Source organism: Neovison vison, chromosome 8, assembly GCF_020171115.1.
Source record: "Neovison vison isolate M4711 chromosome 8, ASM_NN_V1, whole genome shotgun sequence".
Lineage (NCBI taxonomy): Eukaryota > Metazoa > Chordata > Mammalia > Carnivora > Mustelidae > Neogale > Neogale vison.
Genome location: NC_058098.1, coordinates 136,052,463 through 136,063,489, shown reverse-complemented (window position 1 = coordinate 136,063,489; position 11,027 = coordinate 136,052,463). Strand labels below are relative to the sequence as shown.

The following is an 11,027-nucleotide window of genomic DNA, read 5'->3' as shown; positions in this document are numbered from 1 at the left end:
ATACGAGGTTCTTTTTGGGGTGATGGAGATGTTCTGGAATTGATCGTGTGAGCGTCGCACGACCTTGAGTACACTAAAATCCACTGAGTTGTGTACTTTACCTGGCTAAATGGTATGGGATGTGAAGGGTATCTCAAACTGCTACCAAAAAAATCACAGTGGTTATCTTGGGGGATGGGCATATCCGTGCTTTTTCCTTTTGTTTGTCCACCGTCTTCTGTAATTTCTAGATTTCCACATTTTCCAGATGTAACTCCACATTACTTGGACAATGGAAATGGAAGTAACCTACAAAAACACTTTAGGGGAAGAATGTTAACAATTGGTCTTTTAGCAAAAAATGGCAGGGATGGGAAATCTGTTAGCCCACCTTCTGAGAAGGCGCGGGGGGGTCTTATAATCCTGCAGTCTGGAGCCTCGCTGTCCCGGGTGGATGGTGGACTTGCCGGCCGCTGTCGCACACGTAAAGTGGCACGGGGCTGTTCTTCTGTGAGTCAAGGAAAATAAACCATCATTTGAGCTCTCTTGAGGGCAGGATCCCATCTCAGGGAGAACCGGGTGGGTGGAGGGGAGGACGGCGGGGGAGGGCGGTGGGGGAGTGGTCTGTGAAACCAGGGATGACCGGTTTCTAGGGAAAACTGCGAAGAGGTGCCAGACTCTGCTATCGGAGTGCTAAATTAGAGATAGCTGTTACTTATATAACTTCCTGTAATTGCGGGGCAGGAGCTGTCGCCCACAGCCGCCCTCTCCTTGGATCCAGAGCCCTTCCCTCCTGGCGACCGGCTCACTTCTGCCTTTGGGCTCCGGGCGCAGGGTCAGCCTTTCCAACTGACGCTGAAATGTCATTTTAAACAGCAGCCTCCGCCGTCCTTTCTGAAGATGGGAAACTCTTACGCCGGACAGCTGAAGACGACGCGGTTCGAAGAGGTCTTACACAACTCCATCGAGGCGTCCCTGCGGTCCAGCAGCCTGGTGCCCCGGCCCGTCTTCTCCCAGCTCTATCTGGAAGCCGAGCAGCAGCTCTCTGCCCTGGAAGGTAGGCGATGCACCGGGTGGGTCCTGTGTCCGTGCAGCTCCTGTTAGAACAGAACTGGAAACCCTTTCTCCCCTCTGTGTGGAAAACATTGGGTCTAGCAGAAAAGAATTATTAGAAAAGGAAAGATGCACTTACATTTTTCCTTGGCTAAGACCGAGTTTCAGCCAAAAGGATGCAAGGAATGTGGTTATTCATTGGCTCACGAGGGAAGGAAGAGGGCTGTGTTGGGATTGTCGTGCCTGGGTTGTTTCTGATGCTTTTGATAGAAGGTTTGATGTTCTCCCTGGGCAAGTCAGAAATTTGAACACCCTTTGGCCCTTAGTGATTTTTTTCCGTCTCTGTCCAGGGATTCATGGTCCTGTCTTTGCAAAATAGTCTCTAGGTAGTTTCTCTTTGTGATTGCAGATTTGAGAGCCCTCTAGAAACTTTGAAACACCAAGACTAAACCCTTATGAATTGAGTGTGTGCCAGGAATAAATGAATCAGTTATATTCAGGCATGGGGACAACTTTAGGATTTGCTTAATTATCCAGAGGATAAAATGGTTGTTTTCAGTCTTTAGTGTGTCTCTTTCATAGCCACGTGTTTTTTATGCCAGAAGTAACCCACAGCAGTCCATGGGATGAGACAGTGACCATTACCTAAGTTCTTTTGGGCAGTGTATGCCTTCTGCTAGAAGTTCCCTGCAGACTTCACGTAGATATTGAAGGCGAAAAAGGACCATTGTTGAAAAGAAAAATTAATCAATTAAGAAGGAGTGCAGTATGCCTGGTCCTATACTGGGGGTTCGCCATGTGTATGGGTCAGTCTTTGTGCGTGTGTGTGTGTGTGTGTGTGTGTGTGTGTGTTGGCAGGGTGTGGGGATGGCTGGCTGGGAGGGTTGCACATAAGAGAAAATGAGGCACAGAGTTGCTTGTGTGGGACCTGATAGTTCCTTATTCTCGCAGGAAAGCGTTCCTTGTGTCCGTCTTTGAAAAGTCCTTACGTTAATTTTGCAAACAGCCACAGTAAGGACCTAAAAGAGCTAGAGGAGGGTCTGGGAGAAACTGGGCTGTGCCCAAAAGCACGGATTAGGAAAATCAAGAATTCTCTGGTATCGAAAGCAGGCACGTCTTCCAGCAGGGGAAGCATCAGCGTGGCGCTGGGGGAGATGACGGATGAGTGGAGGATACGGGCTGTGTTTCTGGCTAGCCCACAGACGTTCGTAGAACGTATGCATTAACCAGTCATCCGGAGCTACTTTCGGTACGGAAAGTCTTTGTTGCTAATCATGAATTACTGACGCTGACCGTGATGACTTAGTCCACGTGAATGGCACCTTGAAATCTACAAAGTGCTTTTCCACCTTTCCCTGCTAAGGTGATTAAATGCCACGGTTTGGGACCCTTTGCTGGCAGGTTGCAGTGTTGAAGGAGTGCCCGAGTCAGGGAGTTGTACTCTTAGCTTTGGTGGCTCTGGGATGGAAAGGGGGCAGACCGGTGGTTAAGTTGGCAGGGGACAGGGGACCGTTGCTCACCTCGGGGGTAGGAGAGAGGAGCAAGCCCTGGAAGGTTCCCCCCCCGCAGCTTTTCCTCTGCCCAAGTTCTCTGCAGACTCCCCGGGAGGCTGCGTCTCGAACACTGACTTCTTAGGATGCCCTCCCCTGCCGATACCGCATTGGGCAGCTGGCACTTTCCAGGGACAGCTGGAGGCGTCCCCTTCTCGTGCCTCCCGTGTTGAGTGCTGTGGGCGCCCTGCCTGCTGTCGGTGCAGAACCCCCACACTCCCCACCCCGTACGAAAACCAGAGCGGAACCTCCAGCTTTTCCTGTTCGTCCGCAAACAGAGAAATCCTCCCGAGGGGCAGGAAAGACAAAGAAGGGGTCTGGTGGGAAGGGGGAGACTCTCTCAGTTGGCTGGACGTCACCATGAACAGGATGCACACCTCTGCCCCTGGATTCTCTGTCATAAAACTTGGTGTGGACGGCTTGTCCTGGCCACACTTTGTTTTGTCTGTCTGTCTGCCAGGGTCTCTTTCTGTTGTCCTTCCTCAATCACATGAGAGGTGGTGTTTATGGCCAGGGTGCCGGCATCCTAAACACCCGGGGTCTGTAACATCTTCTGTGCTCCTGAGTGCCTTTCAGCTGGGGCCTTGGGGCTTTGTTCCCCGGATTAGAGATTAGAGGATTTACCACACCTCCTCCCAGGGGAGAAGGCTTTTATGTGCTATTTACTTTTTTTTTTTTTTTTTTTTGAGAAAGACCAAACAAAACACCACCCCAGCGTTTTGAGATAAGTATTAATTAATTAAACAAGATGCAGTTCATTTTTGTAACCCCACCTGCTCAAAATGTCATATGGTTTCTTCTCGTGGAAAGAAAGGAAAATCCAGCTCGGCAGAAGGAAGTGCGGCCGCATCTGTGGGCGCCTGGGTGTTCTCGTGTGAAGGTCCTCAGCTCCCAATCTGCCTGGTCTTGTGTGACGCCGTGGTAATGCCCTCCTCGCACCCGAGACCTTGGCCAGCAGGCCGGTGGGCTCCGTTCTCGCTGCCTGACTGATCCCACCACTGGCGCTGGGAAGTCTGGGGTGGACCTTTGACCTTTGAGGTCTGCTTTCTCATCTACCGGATTCTGAGCTCTTTCTTTGACTTTCTGAGGCTGAAGGCCCTCATTTTTCATTCTTTTGGGGAGTCTTGGTTCTTTCCTTGGGCTTTAGCAGAGTAATATGCAGACAGGCCCCCCTGCGGGGCTCTGAGTTCTCCAGCCTTCTCAGGCAGATTGTTGGGGTCTGTGCCCTTCCCTCGGGGCCTCTGGAGTCCTGGCTAGGAGAGTGGCTGGTCCCACAGAAAACAAACAGCTCTGTGCCGCCCACTCTGCAGGCAGGACAGTCCCAGCCCCCATGGGGACCTGTGTGGCATTGCTGGCGCCTGGGGTCTGGGCGTGACTCCACCCCTTAGGCTAATGGCCCACTGGGCCTGCATTTAATGGCAGGAAGGAGGCATCTGAGGGAGGCTGGGAGCTATCCCCACCCCCTGCGTGTGCTTCCTGGGTAATCTTTTTATGGTCTTCCTGCCACCTCCGTGTTCTCCAGGCTCAGAAAGACGGGGACACCAGGGATTTTTCAGTTCCTGCTCTGACCTACCCAAGGTCATGGGCCTGAGCTGGCTTCAGATGTTCAGTTTCTTCTGCCTCTTGTCCCACGGGCACCTTTAAAGTGGCGGCCACCGTAGTAATTAAATCACATCAGGAAGAGGCTGTGTGACGCTGATGGCCGACGGGAGCAGCTCAGAGGCCCTGTATAACCACCTCATTTCAAAGATGCAGGGTCTGATGCACAGAGAGGTTAAGTAACTTTCTCCTGGCCACATAGGCAGCGGCAGGCTCGAGAATTGAGAGTTCCCTGATCCCCAGCCCTTCTCTTTCCCCTGCACATGATTTCATCACTCGCCTAGAACCACCGAACCCGCTGGATAGACGGAGGGGGCAGAGCCGAGAAGAGGAGGCAGGAGAAACGGGAACACAGAAAGAGCGCTAAAACAGGAGGCAGAGAAACAAAAAAGAAGAAAAACGGTCTTCCAGCCCGGCCCCTTCAAGGATGCTTGTAATGACCCTATTCCACGAAGAAGTTTGCATGCTGGTTATTAAATGACAGTTAAACCCGGACAAGCAGAGAGAGATTTTTGACCAAAAATGTCTGTTAAAAGGAGTTAGGACGGTACTTCCGTAGCCTGGGAAATTCATTCAGCTGAACCCCCTTCTCGAGCAGTGCTGGGCAAATGGGGCTCGAGGGGCTGTGCCCCCATCAGCTGGGCGTGCGTGTCCTGGGCACTGCGTCTGGGGTCACAGAGGTGCATGAGGGCAGGGGCCCCATTCTCTGTGAGCCGAGAGGCTGCGGGGAATGACCAGAAGCTGTTTCACCACCGCGACAGAGCTCATGAGCAGGGAGCGGGGGGGACTTCGAGGCCAATCCCTGGCTCTTCCGGCCAGTTCCGTGTTTGCCAATATGCGACGGCACTTAAAAAAAAAAAAAAACGTTTCCCCAAGTCATAACCTGCCTGGCCGTGTTCTGGAATGGTGCTTTGTGTGTCTGTGCCAGACTCGGGTGTGTTTGTATTTCTGGTCCTCCCTATGCGTCCGTTCCTCCCCTGGGGTTAAACGAACACGGACAGTTTTCGTGCCGGAGAGAGACAGCTCACACGACGCTTTGTATTCCAAGCCACACAGGACAGTCGAACATCAGCGGGGGCCTCCGGTGACCCTGGGAGCTGGCTGTCACTGGAGCGCTGCAGGACAGCCATCGGGTCCCTCTCTGTAAAATGGTCTATACCTGAATCTGTGGCCCCTCCCCCAGAAGGATTCTGGAAGGATTCTCAAAGTTATGTGTGTGTGGAACCCTCGTGCATGAGCAGACGCGTGCAGCTCTGCCGAATGGAAAGAGATGTGAACCTGAATTTGAAGTCACGAGGCCAGGCTGGGAGCCTGAGTCTGTGACCTTGGGAAAGTCCTGTAACCTCAGCTTTCCCCTCCGAGCAGAGCCGGCTGGGGGGGGGCTCTGGGGGCGAGGGAGTGAGGGGTGATGCCCGGCTCCCAGCAGGCCTGTAGGGACTGGTTAATTGTTAAATGGCTGAGACTTGCTGACCCCTTGCCTCTGACTGCTGTCTCCTCCCTCCCCTTTGCCACTTGCAGGTGGTAGCCAAGTGGACAATGAGGACGAGGAAGAAGAGGGAGAAGGGGGGCTGGAGCCCACCTGTCCCCCAAATCCCTACCAGATGCACCCTCCGCCCGAAGGCTGCTGTACCATGGATGGTGAGGCTGGCAGCTGGCAGAGTCTGCGGCTGTGCGCCCCGGGTCCCCTGTGCCCCTGGTCTCTGGCTACATCCCCCTCCTGCCCCCGGGGGGCTGTGGGCTCACTGCCCCTTGGCACTCTGTGCACAGCTCGAGTTTACGAGTGGAGTGGTTGTTTGGAAACTCAGATATTTTCCTAGTTCGGGTCTGCCTGCGCCGAGCTTTCACTTGGACCGCTCAGTGAAAATAATCTTCCTCCGCGATCCTGCTTTACCGTTGAGGAAGGGAGACGTGTGTTCTCTCAGGATCAGTCCGTGGAGGAACCGAGGCGCAGGAATGCCGGGGGCGGGGGCACCCTGGTCTGGTGATAAGAGCTCGCGCTCTGCCCTCAGAGAAACTTGGGGCTCTGCCACTCCCTAGCGGGACAGCCTCTCGGAGTGCTGTGCGTTCATCCGCCGGTCACCACGCCAGTCGAGGGGTGTCACTAGTTAGTTAGTCCACTCCTGACTGGGCCCCTCCCCACTCTGGCAATATGGAGATAACAGGTACAAGAGCTCCCAGCTTCATGGAGCTATGGAGGCAAGCAGACACTTTGCACACGAGGTGGAAAGTGCTGACAGGGCGGGGTGGGCAAGCACGGGTGCCTGGGAGCTCAGGAAACGTTCCTCCCACAGGTAGAGAGTTTAGGGAAGGCTTCCTGGAGGAGGTGGCCCGTCATCTGGGTTTTGGAGGATTAGCAGGAGTCTGTGAGAAGGTTGGGGGAAACTGGAACATTCCAGACAGAGGAATAGCATGTGCAAAGGCTCAGAAGGGGGAGAGTATGGCCCCTCTTGGGAGCTGCTGGCAGTGTGTGTAGGTAGGAGTCTGAGGTCTGGCCGGGCAGGGCGTAGTGCTGAGGTCACACGGGGTGTAGAGGTCCCAGGTGCCGTGTGTACGGGCCTGGACTTGGCCTTGCACAGGATGGTGGCAGGAGAGGCAGTCAGCTCTCACGGAGGCTGCTCTTCTAGGGAGAGAGAAGCCAGCAGCGTGGCTCTTTAGGACATAGGACTTCTAGTGTCCAGATGTTAAAAGGTCACCTGGTTAAAGAAGGAAACCGTGAACTCTGCAGTGGTCATTACAGAGATTTTCAAAGAATTTCCAAGCCAACGCGGTAACCACGGACTGTCCCCGGCCTCTTTTCCTCCAGCTCTTCAGAAGGATGGGCCCAGGCCATGTAGGGAGAAGGCCTGCAGGGTGCTTGACCTCAGCCTCAGGGACCTTGCTGAACTTGCCCAAGATGCTGAAGGGGAAACTCCCTCCACCTGGCCCAGCTCTCAGCAGCTCTGAGCACATCCCGTAACCTCTTTGAGCCTTGATTTCCATCTTTGCAAACTGGGGGCAGAATCACTTCCCCATGAGATCTTTGCAGAGCTGCTTCTGGTCCAGTGCCTGGCACACAGTGAGCACTGTCTCTATGCTTTCCAAGCCCCCGCCTCCCCCCGCTCAGGGCCCCTCCGTGACCCTCCCCGGGGGCATATGGGAGACTCTGGACCCACGTGCTGTAGACCCAGCACCTGTGAAGCAGGTGCGCGCCGGAGGGCTCTGTTCGCGTTGTAGAGTTTGGCAGGAAAGCCTTGGGACCATCAGGATCCCATTAACTCTCATTGTCTCAGTTGGTAGCTAAGGATGGAGCAGACGCAGGGGATGGGGCCGATTGTGCCCTCAGCCGGGAAGACCTCAGAGAGGCCCATCCGAATAAATCTCAGCTGTTTCTCCCCTTTTATTTCTAGACATTTTAGGGCACTTATTTTTCAAATGGAAAATACATTTAAAAGCTCTAAAAACAAAATGTTCAAAAGGGTCTAGAGTGCCAGGCTCGCTGATGATCTCTCGCCTTGTGTCCCAGTCCCCTCCCCAGGGGCAGCCAGCACCAGCAGCCTCTGGCTCCCTCTTTGTGACATTTCCCTGTTTCTCATACACGTGAAAAGTGCAGGGTGTGGAAAATACCACATTACTCACAATTTCTTGGGGCTTCATCATGTGTACATTTTAGTTGACCCTTGCTCGTCCACCGTTTTTCCTGCTGAGTTTCATTTGTACGTGAATGATGCTGAAACCGTGTCTTCAAAGGAATTAACATGCGTCAGGTGTCCCGAGTAACTGTGGTTCTAATTTTATCTCTTGGAAGTAATATTAAAGTCAGCCACATGCAGAGGTGAGGTTTGCTCCTGGCAAGACCTGGAACGTCCTCCCTTGGCCCACGGGGAGCCTGGTTCTGGGGAAGCCCCTTGGCGCGCATGTGAGTCCTGTCCATTCCTCGTAGGGTTCTGCCAGGCGGGGAAGGACCTGCGTCTTGTCTCCCTTTCCAGTGAGCCCATCGACGTCCCCGCAGGCTTTCTCCTTGTGGGGGCCAAGTCCCCCAGCCTGCCGGACCATCTCCTGGTGTGTGCTGTTGACAAAAGGTTCTTGCCTGATGATAACGGACACAACGCTCTTCTTGGTAAGTCCTTTTCTGTGGTTCCAGCTGCCTGTGGGGGTGGGGATATTGTAGGCCTTTGGCCGGGGTGGGGGTGTGGGCCTCCTGTGGGGGCCTCTTCTTCAGCAGGCCTTGTGGGCCCATTTCTGCTTTTCAGTAAGCTCTTCCTGTGTGGAACTGGAATGTTAATGAGATTTATTTATTTATTTACTTATTTATAATTTTTAAAAATGAGATTTATTTTAAAATGTGATGAACTTCCTATAGAGAACCTGACCTTGAGAATGAACTTTTTTAGATGTATGTTCATCAGACCTTTTCTAAGTGCCTACCCATGTCAAGAATAGGATAAAGGGGCACCTGAGGGGCTCAGCTGGTTGAGCGACTGCCTTCGGCTTAGGTCATGATCTCAGGGTCCCGGGATCGAGTCCTGCATGGGGCTCAGGGAGTCTGCTTCTCCCTCTTCCTCTCTCCCTGCCTGTGCTCTCTCTCACTCTGTGTCAAATAAGTAAATAAAATCTTAAAAAAAATATAAAGAGTAGGGTAGAGACCTGTCCGAGATGGTTTCAGAAGCCATCAGACAGGAGACGGAGGGAGAACAGGGCCGAATGTGTGTTCCTGCTTGCAGAACATTCATACCTTCTCCATCAAGTGCGGAGTGATTCCCACACGTGCCCTTGGCCGTTCGGCAATCTGGCCCCTTCGCCGGGCCTGGTGTCTCCTTCGGAGGAGGAGCAGACAGGCAGAAGGGCTGTAGTGATGGGGGCCAGACATAGCCCCAGAAGCCGTTTTCTCTGTAGCACATGTACGTTTCCTGCTTGACCCCGCCCCTGACGCTGAGTTGGTCCGCGCTTGTGCGTGGGTATTTATAGCACGTTTTATGTCTGAGACACCATGGGAAGGGCCCAAGGGGAGGAGAGACCAGGGGGGCAGGATGGAGCCGCAGAAAACAAAAACATGGTTCCTGCCTCGAGGCGACAGGGCCGGGGGTTAATGCTGGGAAGCAAGGCAGGTGACGCTGCAGGGACAGCTCTGGGACGGTGACCAGGGACCGAGCTCGTGAAGACAAGAACAATCCTGGAAAATTCCCAAGGAGCTCATGGAGTCCTTCCGTCTCAGATTTAGCATGCTCCTCGAGACCACTCCGGAGGCCATGTGCCGGTAGGACGGTGCTGGTGACTTGGTCCCCGTTCGATCCTGTGGTGGCCGGGGCTGTGGCTGCATTCCCCCACTTTGTGACTGTAAAGGAATGGCGAGGGCAGTAAATCAAGGAGGTTCTGGGTCTTGAAAGGTGGAGACAGGAATCTCTCCGTGCATTCACCACCGGCGCCCCCTCCCCCAACAGCTCCAGCTCCTCAGGTGGCGAGGGCAGAGGAAGTGGGGTCTTTGTTAACTGCTCGCCAAAAAGCCATCGGAGGTCCGTAAGGAGGGGCGGTTGGTAATAACCAATGCTTTCTTCTTTTAAAATAACTTTATGCTCTCAGCTTGCACACTTAACACTGTTTGGGTTTCCTGCAATTACCCCTGATGGTTGTGCAGGACGAGGGGGCCCCCCAGCCCTCCGGCGGCCCAGGCTCCGTGCTTTTTAGTGATCTATAAAATGGAAGCTCTGCAGGATCTTGGGGGAAGCAATGGCTTTAACTCCTAATTTATAACCCCCCACCCCCTAGTTTATAATGAAGGGAATCTTGTTGTAGCGACTTGGAATCAACCAAGGGGTTTTGTCTGAGAAGATGAAAATCTCGGTGCGTGTTTCCAGGTGTTGACGATAATTCAGCGAAATGGGCTGACAGCTCAGGTCAAAGAAAACATGGGGCTACAATGTTCATTTTTCCCCTTCGGTGTAATTGAGTCCTGTGTTCATTCAGCAGGCAGAGCATTAAGCATTTATGGAATGTGTACCCGGATGGGATGTGGACTTTGAGTTCAGCGCCGGGGCCCCAAAGTCAAATTCACGGGTCCGTCCCTGGGAGCTTGCCTCTTGGGGCGAAAAGTCAGGCAAGCAGGGACTTAGCTCAGAGAGCTGCAGAAATCAATCTTTTACTACATCTCTGTGCAGCACGCTGTATGGGGGGGCTGCGGAAGGGCGCACTGAGCCCCGGTGATGGGCGGGGGGTCCCCGAGGGTGTGGTGTTGAGCTGGGCCCTGAAAACCAGCTGCGTTATGTGTGCTGGCGAACAGCCACAGCAGCAAAGCACTCAGAGCAGCCCCGTACGGAGCCCTGACCGCGCGCCCGAAACTGCTCGGAGGGATGGGATAAGCCCGTGAGGTGGGTACGTTATTACCTGGCGCTTATATAGGAAGGAACGAAGGCACAGAGAGGTTAGGTGACTTGCTCAGGGTCACCCAGCTAGTAAGTGGCAGGTCTTGAATTTGAATCCGGGTGCTCCGGCCCTGGTCTCCTATTCCAGAAGATGAGATGCTCTCGGGCAGGAGGGGGGCTGCGTGCAAGGAGGGGGATGGTGTGCTGGAGGAACAGGGGCTGCTTGGGCCCAGCCTGGGAAAGGCTCTGGTGCCCCAGACGTCACTTTTTTTTTCCCCTAAAGATTTTATTTATTTAAGGGAGAGAGAGAGCGAGCAGGTAGGAGCAGAGAGAGAGGGACAAGCAGACTCCAGGCTGAACAGGGAGCCCGACACGGGGCTTGATTCCATAACCCTGAGGGCATGACCTGAGCTGGAACCAAGAGCTGGATGCCTAACCAACAGAGCCGTCCAGGTGCCCCAGGAAGACATTTTCAAACTGTGGAAGTAGGGGGAAGCCTGCGGTGGTGTTA

The 11,027-nt window shown here is 53.8% G+C and overlaps 1 protein-coding gene across 2 annotated transcripts in view; it reads left to right on the top strand.

Moving 5' to 3' along the window:
* The first annotated feature begins 647 nt into the window (after positions 1 to 647).
* The window catches only part of GREB1 (growth regulating estrogen receptor binding 1), a 72,215-nt gene continuing 61,835 nt past the window's right edge, over positions 648 to 11,027 (top strand). For both annotated transcript variants that reach the window (XM_044262065.1, XM_044262064.1), the window contains exons 1-3: positions 648 to 1,036; positions 5,700 to 5,819; positions 8,101 to 8,277. In XM_044262065.1, coding sequence (XP_044118000.1) covers positions 880 to 1,036; positions 5,700 to 5,819; positions 8,101 to 8,277 — 454 coding nt within the window. In that variant the 5' untranslated portion in view covers positions 648 to 879. The remainder of the gene's footprint in view (positions 1,037 to 5,699; positions 5,820 to 8,100; positions 8,278 to 11,027) is intronic.